This window comes from Oxyura jamaicensis, chromosome 3 (assembly GCF_011077185.1).
Source record: "Oxyura jamaicensis isolate SHBP4307 breed ruddy duck chromosome 3, BPBGC_Ojam_1.0, whole genome shotgun sequence".
NCBI lineage: Eukaryota > Metazoa > Chordata > Aves > Anseriformes > Anatidae > Oxyura > Oxyura jamaicensis.
Window position 1 is genome coordinate 34,910,503 of NC_048895.1, and position 17,685 is coordinate 34,928,187.

The 17,685-nt window shown below is 41.1% G+C and overlaps 1 protein-coding gene across 10 annotated transcripts in view; it reads left to right on the top strand.

The window, feature by feature from the left end:
• The first annotated feature begins 429 nt into the window (after nt 1-429).
• Nucleotides 430-17,685, top strand: part of ENAH (ENAH actin regulator) — a 97,005-nt gene continuing 79,749 nt past the window's right edge. For 2 of the 10 annotated variants that reach the window (XM_035320334.1, XM_035320333.1), the window contains exon 1: nt 433-608. In XM_035320334.1, the coding sequence (XP_035176225.1) occupies nt 604-608 (5 nt within the window). In that variant the 5' untranslated portion in view covers nt 433-603. Of the gene's footprint in view, nt 609-17,685 lie in introns of all 10 variants that reach the window. The other 8 variants (XM_035320339.1, XM_035320338.1, XM_035320331.1 and 5 more) reach the window with 7 other exon arrangements.

Consider the following 17,685-nt stretch of genomic DNA (forward strand, 5'->3'; position numbering starts at 1 on the left):
GCCTTCCCGTCACCGGGAGCCGTGCGGAGAGGTGCTCCTCGTTTCCGTGAGCGGGCACCGAGGGCTCGGCGCCGGCAGAAGCCGCTGAGGAGCCGCTGAGGAGCCGGGGGGCGCCGGGTCCGCAGCAGGCGGGGATCCCGGGCAGCCCCCTGAGGGGAGAGCAGAGCCGGGCCCGGGCCGCGCCGCGGGGGCGGCGGCCGCCGAGGACAAAGGGCTGCCTCCGCCCGCGCCGCCGCACCTGAGGCCCGGCCTCCCTCGCGTACCCCTGGCGGGGGGCGTGCGCTCCGCCGCCCCGCCCCGCCCTCCCCGCCGCTCCCCCGGCCCCGCCGGGCTGCCTCCCCCCCGCGCTCCCCCCGCGTTGGTTCGCTCTTCCCCGCCCCTCTCCCCCACCTCTCCGGCCCGTCCCTCCCCCGGCGCCCCGCGGTGGTCTGGCCCGGCCCGGCGGCGGAGGGAGCGGCGGAGGCGGGCGGGCGGCGGCGGGAGGCGGGCGCTGGCTGCCGGGGCTCTCGCTGTCCGTTGAGGCGCCGGCCCCCGAGGCGCAGAGCAGGGAGCGAGCCGAGCGAGCGAGGAAGCGGGAGCGGCTCCCCGACGCCGGGCAGCGCCATGAGGTGAGGGGCCGGCCCCGGGCGGCGGCGGCGGTGGGCCCCCGCCTCTAACGGTCCGCGGCAGCCTGTGGCGGGGGGCTCGGCGGAGGGCGGCCAGGAGGAGAAGGAGGAGGAGGAGGCGGCGGGGCCGGGCCGAGGGGAGCCCCGCGGTGGGGGAGGGCTCCATTGTTAGCGCCGCGTGGGGGAAGGGCGGCCCCGCCGGACCCGGCCCCCGCGGCGGCGAAGTTGCGGGGCCCGCGGGGAGGGAGCGGGCCCGGGGCGGCCCCTCCTGGGCCGGGCACGGCGGGAGCGGGGCCGCCGGGTGCCCGCCTTCCTCCCTTTCTTTCTTCCTTTCTTTCTCTCTCCATTTTTTTCCCCCTCACCCGGCGGTGTTGCATTGCAGCAGCGGCGGCCGGGCTCGTCCCCGTGTGATCAATAAACAGGAGGAGGGGAAAAGGGGGGGGGATTCCCCCTCGCAGCCGTTCGGGGATTTCGGCTGTAAACACGGCGGGGGCCGCCGCTAACCCGCCGGCCGGCCGGCAGCCCCCATCCCTGGGGGACCCGGGCTCGCTGCGGGCTCATTCATTTGGAGCTCAGTTCCTGGCCCCGCGCCCCCCCCCACCCCGTTGCTTTTCCTTCTGCTTCCCAGGCTCTGGGCTCTGTGTAGGCCTGGCCCCGGTTCCAGCTGGGGAAGGAGCCGGGCTCTGCCCTCGGAGGTGCTGCACTCGGGCCGGCCCCTCCTTTGTGCTCCCGACCGCTGGGAGCCCCGGGGTCCTCCGGGGCACAGCGCGGCAGGGTCTGTAGGGTGACACCTAGGGAAAAAAAAGCGACAAGCCATTGCAATCCTTCATCTCTAGTAAAATCCTGATTAGGTTTTCGAACTTTTTTGTGTCCATGCCTTCCGTGCAAAGGGCAGCCTTGCAGCTGGAAGCATGGCAACGTTGCCCCCCCCCCACCCCCTCCCGTTTTGTAGCAGACTTTATTCCTGTATTTCCCTCTATCTTTCTTTGTTAACTCTTAAGTATTTATGTACTACGTTATTTTAATCCTCATTTTGTGTTACACTGCTTTGTTTTCCTGTATTCATCATACCCTGGAGAAATCAGATGCCCTGCAAGTTCAAAGTTACAACTTAAAAAACCTTACAGTTCATACACAGATCCTACAAACAGCGTGTTTTTATTTTGATCATCTTTACCAGTGTACCGAGTACTGTTAACCTCACAGAGGTTGATATAAACATCTTGACAAGCCCTGTATAAATTTGGTTTCTATACAGGAAAAAAAAAAAAATCCTTTAAATGTGTGGTTGATGCTGAGTGAAGTAAGCTCTACCAGCAAGACTGTGCTCTCGCTGATGTAACTGTATGTGTCCTAGGGCTTGTGCCAGTTCAGAGGCAGCACAATGTTCCTCTTAACCAGCACAACAGGAAAGGGCCTGTGCTGAATCTACCCTTAGGTTGCTTATTTAGGTGTTTGATTAGTTGGCTTCAAGCAGTTAGTAAATGTCGGCAAATGACCTGGTTGTGTGCCTGAAACTTTCTACCTGCTCCTGAGTACACAATGTGAAGCTGCTAAGAGGGAAGCTCCATGGCGAGTTGAATGGGCTCACCGAGTGGTCGTGGGGTATTCTGAAGAAAGCTGACTCCAGAGGCTTGATTCCAAACCTTTTGGGAAAAAAAAAAAAAAAGCCAGCTGTACCAATTAAACTACACAAGTTACGAAAACGATGTGGTTAAAGCAGTATTTTCCTCTCTATAGAGGCACCATTAAATTGACTCTGTTTTGTTTAATTGGTCCAGCTCCAGTACAATGGCAAGCTTTCACTGCATGCTCTCCCTTTGGACTTGTTTAGACTAGGATTGACGCTATATTTCTGAAACATGTTTAAACCAATATCTGCACACCCTGTGATGTTTGAGCAATGAATTTTAACATGTATTTGCTGGTTAAGGCAAGCCCTGATGGGGGAGGAGTGAGAAGGTGGATAGGGTAAGTGACCAGTGCTTCCTATATAGCTCTTCTATATGCAGGTATTACTAAAATATGCTTTTGGAATGAATGATGTCGATGGTTTCCTGAAATGCATAAAATGCATTCTGCTATTCCTGTTCCATAGGTAAGTATGCAGTTGGTGCTCCAATTTACATAAAAAGAAATAAATATCAGAAGTCATTCTGAGGTGAGGTGGATGCACCCCCACCCTCTTCCAGGAAAAAAACCAACAACAACAAAACACCTCAGTTTCTGTAATGTCCTCTGGTGCCTACATGTGTGAGAACCCAGTCTTCGGCCATTTCAAACCTGAAATAATTATGATAATTTCATGTTAAGGTCTCACATCTTGTCTAGGCTGCTTAGATGATCAGTTACTAAAGAGCAAACTAGTTGTCCTTATGGTAGATAAAATTAAACACCAATGAAGACGGCATCTTTATGTTATAACAATTCAGTAAGATGCGAACATCACAGCACAAGTTGAACACAAGAATTAATTCTTGTAGTAGTCTGTTTTGTATTTGAATCAAATTTATGTGCTCTTTGGGTAGCATCTGTTAGGGTTGCAGGTGGCTGATAATGTTTATTAGACTTGATATTAAGCATCCCAGTTAAAAGGTCTAGCTGAAGAATGAAGTGACTCAGTTCAGGACACAACTTGAACAGCCACCCCCAGCTTTAGATAAACAGTTGATTTTGATGAACACCCATTTCTCTTACTGAACACCCATTTCTCTTACTGCTAGCTGACAAAGTACTGCTCTTAATGTAGTTTCCTGAACAGGCTTAGAATAGGAACCCAGGAATAGGTGTATTTGGTGACATTTCCATTTGCTGGCCTAATGGAATGTGATGCTGGGAAAAAGTAGTTAAAATATAAATAGCAGCACAAGTTTGTGCCCTTGTTCTAGGAATAGCATAACTTCCCATTGTATTTATACAAGAAGCTCATGTGTAAACAGACTGATGGTGAAGGATATGTTGAAATCTGTGTTACAGAAGCTGATAAACATAACTACTTGTACAGTTGGGATTCTACGGTGAAGGTTAACTGATTGCTCTTAAGTTTTCATTTTTTGGTATCTAGCTCGTTTTGTATGCTTACTCAAAAAATAAATGAGCTTCCTGAGATACTGACTTTTTAAATCAAACTGTGTACGGCTTTCTCTTGGGATTTCCACATCCACTTCTTTGTGTGGGAAAGAATTGTTTTTCATTAGTGTGCTAGTGAGAAAGCAGACTGCTTAATCTGGTTTTATTGCCCAAGCTTCAGGAACTGGGAAAGAAACAGTATTATTTTAGATCTTTATTTTATGTTATTTTTTTAGAATTTTAAATTCCATTATTTCTAGAGCTCACAGAACTACAGAATGGTTGAGGTTGGGAGGGACCTCTGGAGATCATCTGCTCCAACCCCCTGCCAAGCAGGACCACCTAGAGCACGTTGTGCAGGATGGCATCCCGGCAGGTTTTGGATATCTCCAGACAAGGAGACTCCACAACCTCTCTGGGCAACCAGCTCCAGTGCATTGTCACCCTCACAGCAAATAAATATTTCCTCAAATTCAGCTAGAAATTCATGTGCTTCAGTATGTGCCTGTTACCTCTTATCTTGTGACTGGGCATCAATATTCATTTCTTAACTCATATTCATAGCTCGCTACATTCGTGTTTGATAGGCTTCTATGCCTATTGTATATTTAGATGGGGCAAACAGCTAAATTACTACAGATTTTTTTCTTTTTAGGAAATCATGTCATATCCTCACTTGTTTTTTCCAAATAAAAAGTTAGATTCATGGTCTCCTTAAAATTTCTACTCACGTTCCATAGTTTCTCTGCTCCAGTATGTTGCTCTAGAATGTACTTTGTTACTTAAGTCTGTGTTTTGTGCTGGGGTTAGTAAGCCTTCGTTATATTCTAAATTTTGTGCTAATATGTTTGATATCACACTCCCTGTTTTTTTAATGTCTTTAATATAGGAGTGAAAGCAGAAGTAACAAAACATGTACCTTCATTAGGACTAGGAATTCTTGAAGGATCCCGTGTACGTTTTGTAGTTTTCCTAGACAAGCAGGTATGCAAGAACATAATGTTAGTAGTGACAGTAGTATGGTTTAGTCCACTGCTGTAACTGCAGCTATTCAGGGTAAAATACCAGAGTAGAAGAAGCCATTAACTTCAGTGGCGATGTTAAGTTATTGTGTACATCAAAATGCAGGGTAATGCTTTGGTATTTTGCCTTTATTTTAGTTTTAATACATGCATAAATAGTATATTTGAACTAGAAAGCTTAATTCAGTTAAGAAGGATTTAACAAAATATTGGAAATGTATGCAGGCCAATAATTAAGACTGGATCTTTGTAATCAATACGCTTCCTAAAAATTGCTCATGTCTCAAGAGCAAAATTGGAGGTGTAGGCAATCTTTTTTTTTTTTTTTTTTTTTTTCAGGTGGGTACAGGAATTCAGGTTACTTTCTGTTGTCTTAAGTAAACTAACAGATGGACTGAGTCATCTGTCTGATAGAAGTGCAGACTTCAGCTCGTGTTTTATCTGTGACAATTGAAAGTAATTTCTGGACTAGTTGTTTCTGCCCACCTGATAGGGAATCTGACAACTGTTTTACCCTTGAGGCATCTGGATAGAGATTAGTGAATTTTTTTGATAGTAAAAGTGTAAGTCTTTAAAAGATTACTGTGTGAATGGAGGATGCATGAATCACTTTTTTTTTTTTTTTTCCCAAAAGCTATTTATGACCATCTTACCAATTATGTTGTCAGCCTCTAAAAATTAGAAATAGTCTGGGAGTGTGTATAAATCGGGAATGCTCTCTGGAATGCTGTATACACGTTTTCTTGACTCTGATTCAGGGCTTCGTATTGTTTGTTACTGGAGGTCAGAAAACAAGACCAAGCTGGTTGGCTTCCTACTCCAGACTGCTGTTTAATGAAAGCCTTTTTTCTGTACTTCTGTAAAGAGGTTATTCTTTCAGCACCTGTTTCAGTGGATGCCTTCCCAAACACACGCCCGAGTGACGTATCTGCGCTGCCTCAGCCATATGATTGGAAATACTTAGTAATGAGGGCTGCTATTTGCCATGCCAGCGCAATTCATGCACAACTATTGTGGAAGTGGGTTATTGAGCTGCTGCGTAGAGTCATTTGCTTTCATTACTAGAGAGCAAATGTATTTTGTGAAACAGATATTATTCTCTTCTTTGCTGTGACCTTTCATCTGGAATTGCTCTTGACAGTTCATGCCTGCTTCCACTCATCAGTGTAGAAATACATATGCCAGCTCTCTAAACATCTAGACAGGTTTAGGTTTTAAGAGTGCTTTAGTGCTGAGAGAAAGCGAAAGATACCATCTTTTTATGTTTGGTTGGGAAAAAAAGAAAATGTGATTTTTTAGTAGTAGCTAAAGTAAACACAGAGAGGTAAGTCATACAAACCTTCCTGAACAGATTCAATAGTTTTAAGTAATTTTTGACAATCACTTCACCACCCGACCCTTCCCTTCCCCTGCCAGTCCTTGTGAATTGTATAAAACTGTGTTGTGTTCTTGCGATATTGGCATCTCCCTTGGGACTAATAAGGGATCAAAGCCACTTTTCTATCTGGCAATACTTAAACCTGCCATATGAAAAGGCAGTGCTGTAGCTCTCCCTGCTTCAGTTTACCCTGTGTTATCACAAAGCTGGAAGGTAACTAGTTTTGTGTACGGCTCTTTTTGTTGGACTATGTACATCATCTTTTTCCCTTTTAGAGATGTCTGCAACACCTAGTTTTAACTTTAAACGTTTCTAACTTTAAGAAGGAAAAATTATATCTTAGTACCTGAGTTTGTTTTGCCTTGCCTTGGTTTAAAATGCTGTACGCTGATACAGGCTTTAGATGAAAACGTGCAATTTTATTTCAGCTACTGCCAATTAATTGCTCAAATGATTGGAAAGCCTCCACCTGCCCAATGTCACTAATTGCACATCTTGCTTTACGTAGCTATTTCACAATTAATGCTTTAAAAGTACCTGAAAAAATGTGGAAATCATTCCTGACATCTTCTGGCGGTGTTACGCACCTGGTGCTCCTTATGTCGTAATTCAGTGGACGCTTACAGGCAGCTTATGGGACTGCTCCTCGTGAGAAAAACGCGTAAGGGAATGCAAGGAGCTGAAGTTCCATCATTCCATCATTCTCTGTGAGTAATTTTTAGGCGCGGTTAACTTAAACAAAAGAGAAAGCATATGCAAAAAAACTTCACTGATCAATATTCAGGCAAAAAAAAATCTGGTCTTAGTCTTTGTATATTGAAAATTCTCCAGGCAAAGCTTGCTTATATAAAGGAAAAATAGTGCTTAAAAAAAAAGTTTAGTCCCAAACTAGTACATTTTTCTAAATTTGTTGGGTGTTAATGTGGCTTTTTTTATGTTACTGTTTTTCTAACTATGGTAAAAAAAAAAAAGTGCAGATACCCCCTGAGGTATCGGGGGGAGAAGTGGAAACTGATTGCAGTCTGGAGTGATGCAGAAATGTTGTTTTGTTGGACTGGTGTGCTGCCAGAAATAACCCCAAACTCCTAGTTTGCAGCACAAATAAGATTGGAAGCATTTTGTTTCAAACATTCTCTTATTCTTTTATTCACAAATTTGAAACTTAGTTTCAGTTTCCTGAATCAGATCCTAAAGTAACTGATACCTATTGCAAATTCCATAAAGAAGGTGAATTTTGGTTGTTGTATGTTCTAAGTATATGGACTATCTAGTTGGAAAAAAAAAAAAAGTTTTAAAACTTTGAATTTAGCAGAATAATAAAGGAATAAGTAATCACTGGTGTAGGTAAAGCCTGTGTTATACTTTGTTGCGGTTTTATAGCAGCTAGAGGAGTGTTTTATTTCTAGAAAGAAAATTATTTTCTTTCTAGAACTCAATTTGTGTTGTTCTTAAAGCAGAATCCTAAAATATGGTTTAACACTTTTTTTTAGGCTACTGACTACTGTCATCCTCCACTTCCTTGGAGATTACACTGATAACAGATTGTTAACTGAAACACTTTGGAGGTGATGTAGTTAAGGGAATGTTTTACTGTGGTCTCCTCACAGCAGTTGAGGAACTGCTGGTAAATGCTTTACATTTCAGTTGTGTAAGACAGTATGTCTTTGGGTATGATACTAGAAGATATGATTGTATGTTTCGTGGAGATTTCCATTGAAGTTGCATTGTTCTTACTGTATGGAATGAAAATGCAAATACTAAATGGGAAGGTGATTGAGATTCTGTTGTATTTCATGCATTTCCAAAAAAATGTCAATGCTGCTGTATTAGTGGTATTTTTACTGGCATTGGAGGGAAGAGGTGGTTGGTATTTTTAGGTTACATTCAATTTTCTGTTTGGCTCTTTGCGAATCAAACTTCAGCATATGCACTGTGTAAATTTGTGCCTTGAACCTAGTAGTGTTGCTTCTTCAAGTCGCTAGCTCTTGAAATAGCTATTTGGGGCGGGGGGGGAATGTTTTTCAGGCACCAAGCTTCCAACTCTAGGCTAGCAAGAATTTGTCTTTTCTAGTTACTGTAGCTGTTCACATCAGTGATTCGTTACAATAAATAATATATGCTGCTGCTGCTTCTGATAACTTGTTTTCTTGTTCTATTGTTTTATTCTATTAAAATCTTTTCCCTTCTTTGCTTTCTTTTAAAAGCTTAGTGTCTTTTATAAACAGTGCATAGTGATGTGTACATTTTTTTTATTTCCTCTCCTGTGTTAAACTCCTGCTGATATTTCAGGAAAGCGTAGCAGCATTTTGGCAAACCTTAGTCCATTGAACAATGCTGACTCTTCTATGAAAGTACTTACTCTAAGGTAACAGCTTGTTGAATTTGGACTTAAAATTGAACACAGTGAAGCTTTACTATGAAACTCATACTGTTTTTGCATGCAGTTAAAAAGCATATTTTTAGAAAACTAATTGGCTGCTGTAGATTAAGGTAAATTAATTTTACAACTTCAGAATAAAAATTCTTATCTGTGGTCTAAAATAAAAGGTGTGGCCATACTTAGCAGTGAAACTTAATCCAAATGAACCTAATTATGGCAGAGATAATAAAGTAGTGAATGACGGTACTGTTATGAAAATGATCACTGCTGAACCTCATGTGCATGATATTTGCGTGTGTAATCCGTAAACACACGACTTCAGAGGATGTGTAGGCTGTCTGTAGTTGTATACTACTCTAGCAAAAATACTGCTTTTTTAAAGGAAATTAAGTTTAGAGGTACTTTTTTTCCCTAGTTCAGAATATTCCTGCTTTGATTAAAAAAGCTTGAAATGTGATCAGAATGCAAGAAGCTACTATTGTATTTTAACTTAGCATTACGTGCTGGTTTATTTAGCCAAATCACTCTGTTGTAAGTGGAACATGAGGATGGCACAGGAAGCAGATGATACTTTGTGCCTCCATTCTCTGTGTGTGTATGAAATACACTTTAAACACAGAGTTGCCTTACAAGTCAGGAACAAACCATTTGGTCTGAAATGGAGAATGAATGAAGAAGTATGTTAAATTTTGCAACTAAAAGATCTTGTGGTATAATCTCAAGGATTGTGGTAGTGCTGTTGTTCTGGTTTCCACAACTTTGTGCAATGAATCCTGTAGTCCTCTTTAGTGACCAGCTTAGTTAATTGCACCATACATTAATTAATTCTGAAATTATTGCTGCTTGACTTTTCATCTGACTTTACACCCATACTATGAGGTGAGGAAACCTGTACTGCTGTGTTCTGGGGCTTCATTTTGTATTTTTCTGATGTCTTAGTTTATTTTTCCAACCTGTAAGAAGATTAGTCTACCTTGGACTTCTTGGTTTACTATACTCTAAAGGCAGCTTTGAAACTGATGGACACTGCTGTATATTTCTTACTTGCTGTACGTTTCCTATTCACTAATAGAATGGTTCTGTGTCCCTGCTGCTGCCACTATTCCCAACGATAGTTAAGTGCACAAATGGATGGCAATAAGATAAACACAAAGGTGGTTTTCTAGGTTATGTTGCTGTAGCTGTTTTGCTCTGAGAATATAAACAAGACAAAGGTTTTATAAGGAGAGGCAACATCTCTTACTGGATCAGCTGCGTATTGATGGGGAATGGGACATGTGCAAGCTTTCAGATGTTCAATTGCTCAGTTCTCAAGAAAACTACTCAATTCTTTGGAGACACCATGTGGAGGTTGTGTACTGTATGGATCGTTACAGGCACACTGCACTTACAGGTAGATATTGTGGTTTTAATTTTTTTTATGGGTAGCTCGTAATTTTGAATTCTTAGCCAAAAAAAGTGAAGACTTAGATGCTTCAAAGCAAGTAAGCAGATGTAGGGTCCTATTTAAATTGTCAGCTCGTTTTATACTACCACGATGCTTTCATGGAGGAAGTGGAGATGGCATTGCAAAAAAAGATGTCAAAGAGAAAAGTGTGAAGATACTTCTGAGATGTTACTGTTTGTGTGTGAGAGTGTGTTTTCCGTTGAATTATCTGACTACTGGAAGTGAGCGGAGTTCAGTGTGGTTTGTTTGAGGAGCCCATCTGCATTATTTTTATAGAGAGGGATTTGGTCACGAGAGTGGCTGCATACAGGTAAATCTGTAAGGTGCATGTAAAAGTGGATTGCACAGAAAGGGTTGCGTCTTAGGCATGACTAATACTTAATAGTAGGATTTTATCTTTGCCCTGTTGAAGTCCCCAGTTAGTCATCACGAGATAGAGGCGTATATATCTAAGCCTTTTCTGGGTGCTGTAAATGTCTTACCTTCCATGCACGCATATCCCTTTTCTGAGGGAAGGTGGATGCAAAACAATCTCTTCTCCCTCACTGCTTCCTGTTCCAATGTTAAAGAAAACTCCCCGTTCCTGCTGCTACCATTAGCCTCTGTGTGCTGCCTAGCTGTGAACATGCGAGTCCCAGTATGTGATGGGCAGCCTTCATCTGTGGGCAGGTAGCTGATTTCTAACTGGTCCATTCTGCAGCTCCACAGTTAGGAATATGGAGGGAGGCAAGTGACAATGTAGGGGAAATCCTTAGCTATTATGAATTGGGAACTATATGTAACTTTGTTAACGGTCTGATTTCCATGATCCAGGCCTTATGTAGGCTTTTCTTTCCTGAACTTTTGCTTCTAAGTAAATTATACTTTGTAAGTGATGTTAGGATGAAGACTGAGCTGTCCATGTAGTAACTTCTAGGAATCCTTTCAGGTTCGTTGATTTATTTATATGCTTCTAGGCATAGTATTAATCACCCGTTTACTTGAAGTCTTGCATTTTTCTTTTGGAGTTGAAGAGAGCTCCTGATGTTGAGGTCTGTCTGCAGTTGGGGTGGGTGTGGGGGGTGAACTTACCCCCAAGATCAATCACGAGAAATTTCCTTTGTAACTCTTGGGAAAATACCACTGTCTTTCTTGGGCTTTGAAAAAGAAGAAAGCAAAATACCAGAGGACATTGACAGTCTGTATTTTCGTATTTAATATTTTCTTGCAATGTATCATTTTCCCAGCCAATTGAGTTATCAGTTTCCCCACTTTTGGGGGAAGGGGAAGAGATTTTATGCAGTTCACATTGGCTTTACCTCCAAACGAGATGAACAGTTTAAATGTCCACAAATAGTTTTGCTTCAAAATTCATTACAGATCTTAAATTCAGTGTAATCTGAGTTAAAATTTCTTATTTTCTTTAAAATAAAACCAATCCCTGCAACAAATAAAAATCCCCAAACAAAATGAAGCAAAACTATTTTGAAACAAAGCCATAGGTTTTTCTTCTAGAATTTGAGAGCTTTTGTTTTGTGTTCAGTAGGACAAAAGTCTGGCATAAAATGATGAAAGCATTCCACTCTTAAGAACAGAGATTCGAAGCATCTAAAGAAATTCTTCTTGGACATTACTGTAGAAATCAAGCATTGCTAGCCGCATTCAGTATAGCTGTGAACTTGGTCTCAGCAGCACCATCTCTTCCGACCATTTAAATACACTGTCTTTTTTAAATGTGAAAGATGAGGTGTTGTGCCTCGAATCCTTGCTTCGGTTGGCGAGGAGAGTAATGTTTGTTCCGGGGACGTTGTGGTTCTCAGGATGGCTGGGGTTAATGGGAGCTTGGCAAGTGGAAAAAAAAAGTTCCATATTGTTTTCCTGCAGTGGGTTCCTGTTGCTATGCGACAAACAGAATGTCACTTAGTCCAGCGTGTATTAAATCTGTATTCCCTGCACATAGCTCGGCACGTTCGTTTTGTGCTCTACCAGGAGGCCACGTTGCTGACTTCCTGTAGGACTGTAGTACGAGGTATACGTACCGGAGTTTCTATTCTGGTGCTTGCTGTGACTGCGGGTATGTCAGCACGCTTGCACAGCCTTTCTGTGTTTTTGGATGCATGGGACACCTGTGTGGCACTGGCAGACGAAAAGGGGCGGTGGTTGTGTTCATGGGGGTGGGATGATATTGCCAAGCAACACACTAAGGCTTCAAAAGGGAGACATTTCTTGTATGGAAGAACCTCAGGCTATGAATTTTGAAAACATTTAAACATGATGCAGAGAAAGTTAATGCAGGTGATATGCTATGTGAATCTTCAAACCAAAAAATCCAGTTAATTTTTAGTGATTAGAATTAACTTTGGTATTTGAACATGTTAACATCTCCCTTTCCTGTCTGAAACCAGGGCTCTCCCCCCCAAAAAAAACAACCGATGGCAGCATCCAGACTCTTCAGACTCTCCCCATTCACTACAGATGGATGGATTCCGGAATGCTAAAGATGTGTTTGGGGAAAATTAGGTTCTGTGCCTCTGAAACCGGTAATGGACAAATGAGTGTTGGCAAGGCATTATTCCATAATCGAATTAGACTTTCATAGTAGAAAAGAATTCAACAATAATATTTGAGGGCTAGAAGGACATTAATTTGATCTTTGCTTCAAAAAAATGTCATGCAGCATGAATGGCAAATACAGAATTTGAAAGCTGCAGATATTTAATACTGTGCTTGTAAGAATAAAATTGCACCTAACACAACATTCATCCTATACAGTAACAGCTCTTATTTTTAAGCGCTTCTCTGAATTTTATAATATATAAGCAGAAATTAAGTTAGATACTAAAATAAGCAGGTCAAACAGTGCTACTTTTTCTGCTCGTAAAATTGAAATATGCCGTTACCTAACATCTCTTTCTGTTGTCAGTCTGAAGCAGATTTGTAAGCGTGTGTTTTTTTTAATGTTATTTTAAGCTTACTTATGTGTGGCTTCTTGGTAAAGTAAAAGTGGAAGAATCAAAATGAAGTTAAGAAAGATCAGAAATATCTTGTAGTACTGTTCACTTCCTTGTTTTACCAAGGATGTGCCTCTAATGCATGGAGTATCATTAAAGGAAAGGTAGTATTTAATAATACCATTTTCTTCCATAAGTTTGCTGCTGAATTCAGGGCTAAGTGTTTGAGCATTGCATCTATGTTCCCAGGCAGAAGCAATAAATACAATTTCTCAGTGTATACAAAAGAGGCTGATGCAATGTAAAACGCTCTTATGGCATTCTGTATTGGCTGAGATCAATATGGAGCTCTGTTACAGAGAAATGATGTCGTGACATGGGTGGGGGATGCTCCTTTTTTTCGTCTTCATATTTGGAAAAGTGAATCCATGCTTTTGTTTCAGAATTATCGTCACAAGTTAGAGTACTGCCTGTAGCTTTTAACATTGTAGTGGCTCGTTTTAATGCTATCCTTTGGCACAAGAAACTAGGAACTTAAAAAAACTGCCGCCTCTTCTTGAGGATGCTCTGTGTGGGGGGGAAGTAGGTCAGTTGTGAGGCTGCTTTATCTATAACTTGAATGAAGTTATCTTATTTTAACGAGTAGAAGGCTTAGTGCATGCATGGGAAATTTGAAAATTTGAGATGCAAGATGTAAGGAGTGCTGAGGTAGGTTATTTAAATAAATCTGAAAGGAACTCCAAGTAGAAAATGGTCTTCTAAAACCACTTCGGTTTTATGGTAAACAGCACTTACAAGTTAAAAGCTTTAAAATATGAATCCATTTATCTTCAGTTGTTTAATGTACCCCTCTACTGTTACCTAATTAGATCCGAAATCCATCTGTAATATTTCTAGAAGACTGTCTGAATTTGTGTTGTAATGTGGCCTGCCCCTTTCATTTTTTCTCTAAGTCTGAAAATGGCTGTGATTTTGCTGACAGCACCCAAGGTTAAAGAAAAAATCAAAGTACGAATCTGGGGCAGAGAGCAACACATTTCCCCCCTCCCCTCCCAACAAACACCCACAAACTAACAAAAACACCTAGGACCACGTGCTGTTTAAAACCTTTTGTTCCCTGTTCCCTCCAATCTTTTCTTCCTTTATTTTTATTTTTTTTACATTGAAGTCTATAGTATCATGCTTCATATCGTGCTTCATTGTATAATGGAGCAGAAATCCAAAATGAACAAAACGATGCAGCAGTAAATTAATGTTTTGTTTTGTTTTGTTTTTTTTTTTCTGTGTTGCTGGTTGCCAGATGAAAGCAATCTGTGTATGGGTAATACTTTATCTTGATTTTTTTTCTTGCAGTTCAGGTGCTATTCTGCTGTAAATAGGGCTATTAAAAAATAGTCAACTCTTTGTATCCATCTTCTCATTGGAAACTGATTTTAAGTTGAGGCAAATCCTGTAGGCTTGACAGAAGTAGTCCAAAGTTGCGTTTAGCTGCTGGAAAGAAGATAACTTCTTTATGTATTTGTGGTCTGTCATGTTAACCTACCAGCTCTTGTTCATTAATACCTGTTAGCAAATGCAAAATTATGTAAAAACTTTGAAGTACTTGAACTCAGCCCCACTAGGGGCTGGATTCTGATTTGTAGGAAGAATTAGGTTGTTGTTCAAGGCTGCTTTTTTTTTTTTTTTCTTCTTGGTTGTCTTTCTATGTTGCAGAGGTTGGAAAGCATATAATGAAAGGGAAATATGTGATGAGAGGATCATTTCATGGTCTTACGGTTTTCTGTAAGAACTGACTACTTTTTCAGTATTAAGGAGTTTCTGTCCTTTGGTACTGGTTGGGTTGTTCAGAGTTGTCAAGATGCTTATTAGTTATTTCCTGACATGTTATTGACTAACTTGAGACTGTGGAGCCTAAACTTACAAATGTTAAATTTTCCGGTGTATACCTTAATCCTTCAAAGCACAGAAAGCATCATATGGCCGTTGAAGGGAAAGGGCCCTAGGTCATCTTGGATTAAATGACTGAGATCAGATGTGGTGCACCAGTTATTGTGCCTTGGCTCTCCATTGGAGAAAACTTCTTATCTGTTCATCCTTTAATTTCTAATCTTTACTAGCTTTTTTTTTTTTTAAACATTTGTGTTCAAGCTTGAGCTTCTCAAATGCAATATTTAGTGAGACTGTGCATAAACTTCAAGTAGATTTTACATTTGGTCTTCAGAACAAGGTTTGACTAATGTGTAAGAAATCTCCGAACACTGAAACAATGCAGAGAAGAAAAACAGTATCTGGTCATTCCCTCATTTAGTGAAGTCAGAGGCAGCCTGTTAAAATAGGTGGGAAAGGCGAGAGGAGTAAGTAAGTGTACAACTAAGACTTTACATGATTTTATAACTGACTTACTCTTTCATCTTACATATATGCAACCAAAATTTCTGGTAGTTCTTTTTCTTTAACTTGGAAAATTACTTTTTAAACTACATAACAGGAATTTCTCAAGCTCTTTAACAATAGAGGTAGTAAACCAAATATCATGTTCTGTAATATTTGAAATGTGTACAGGCTGCCAAGAGATTTGGACCAGCTAGATTCACAACTGTGTGTGCTACCTGAAATCAGCATAATTCTCAATTTCTGTTCTGTTTGTAGACCATGCACTTGAAGGAAGCTGAAAACTACAATTGCTACTGTGTGCATTTCAAACAGTACTGAAATCAAGGAATCTACATTCTGCTCATGCTGTGCCTTATCAGTCGCTGACCTTCACTAAACTAAAACGTGTACATGTTTGTAAGGGTTTGTGGTAGGACTGGGAAGAACCTTGACACTGTGCTTGTGTGGGTCAGGCCATGTGGGGGTTTGATGATGCTTTGAATTTCTGTCTTGATCTCTCCTTTACTATGTAACTGGAAGACGTGAAATGTTCATCTGTCTTACCTAATGGGACACTTAGGTGACTCTTAATAGCTACTTAGAGATCCAATTATGGGATAGGCAGCTTTGTATGTGTTTTGGCTATGTGGCATGTGCAGACCTGGTTATTAAGGGAGGGAAGTGTGGTACCCTCAGTGCAGGAGTGGGTTTTCAAAATAACTTTATGCTCCCTGGTTATATCTTGGGAGACTGGGGAAAAATGATATCAGGGAACAGTCTGGGCAGACAGAATGTGCAAGAAAAATCTATCTAGTCTTTAGACTGTTGTTTGGGCACCCTAGTTAAAAACATCTATCTGATCTGAGATAGCATCACCTTTATCAGGAAACTTACTGCTGTTCTGAATTCTTCAGAGTTTCATCTCCAAAACTTTTGCTACTCAGCTTGGAATAGAACTTGTTCAGCATAAATTGCACAACTGTAGTCTTCTGAAGATTGAGGTGTTATGTTCAGGGTTCTCTCATGGGGGAATAAATTATATATTCAGACACGAAGTATACAAAGAAGTCATCTGTTGATGTAACGTTGAGGCTTGCCGTTTCTTGCACAGTTGAAAATGTGAGCTTTATAAGAGCCAACGTAGAGCTATACCTGTGAGTATCACTGATGGCATCGCAGAGAAAAGACATAATGAGTGAGAATAGTACTAGATTCCCTGGTGGTGTCTGAGGCATCAAATTGAGGAAGAATACTGTCTTGGGATCCAAGGAATGTGTAATTTTTTTATGGGGCAAGATGTTGGGTCAGGTTACAGCCTACTGATAAATAACCTGAATGTGAGGGGATGAGGTTGGTTTTGCAAAAATAACTCACTTTTTATCTTCACCTCTTCGCTTACTAAAGTTACATAGCTACAGTATATTTCAGATTTCTTTCCCTTAGTCATGTTTCCCATGTGTTGCATGCTTCATCTGACTGAAGCTCTTTTGTTTTGTATCACAAGAGCTAATTTGCTGAGATATAATTAGCAGTAGTCATGGTTTTGTGTCTAGCAGAAATGCTACCTGGAAAGATAGGTGCAGCTTGCCTTCTTTGTACATGGCTTATTTGCATTTGAGAGTAGAGGAAGTGTTGGAAATAACCACTAGACAGTGTTACTAATTTTCTGTGTAGCTAGTTGGTAGATGTAGTGGATAAACCCTGAGACTATTGATCATGGATTACTTGCTTATCAAAACTTGATGAATTTTCATTAAAAATTGTCAGTATAGCAACTGCTGGCTGCAAAATTACTTAAAATTGTAGAGACCTTTTAGTTTTGCTTTTCTTTTGTGTTGCAACAAGATACTGTTAATAGTTGCAGTTCTTGCGGAGTTGCTTTAATCTGCTGTACACTGCTAAGCATCTTTAGATTTAAGTGAGTAACTTCATGCTGTTCATCTCCCAGCAGATGTTAGACTTGAAACGCTTAATAGAAAATATGGAAGAACAGATCAAAAAGCTAATGGGAGTGGGGTGGGTGTCCAGTCTTTGCATCAAGTTCTAGGGAATGCATATAGAGAAAAAGATTAATTTACCATATGGAGTAAAATCCAGAGGTGCGAGGTGAATGTTTTTTTGTGTGTGTGTTATTTCTACTGGTGTGATTGTTTTCCATTCAAAAATGAATGCTGCTTTTTCACTCTTGCTTGTGTATCTTAACTAGTAGAGCCAGCAAAGAGACAAATTAAAATGTGAAAGAGACGCTTGGTTTTTAAATCTCTATCAGTGAGTTCTTAACAAATGCTTTCTTTTCACTTGGCAGTTAACGTCTTTGTTAGCTCAACCTCCAGATTGCAGTTTCTAGATGATCGTTCAGGAATTACAAATATCTACAGGTGCGGAGATCTGGAGAACATATCCCAGGCAATCTCTATAGCTTGAGTTTGTAGCCCAGAGGTCATGGAGGTGCTAACAACAACAAAAAATGAGATAAAGAGA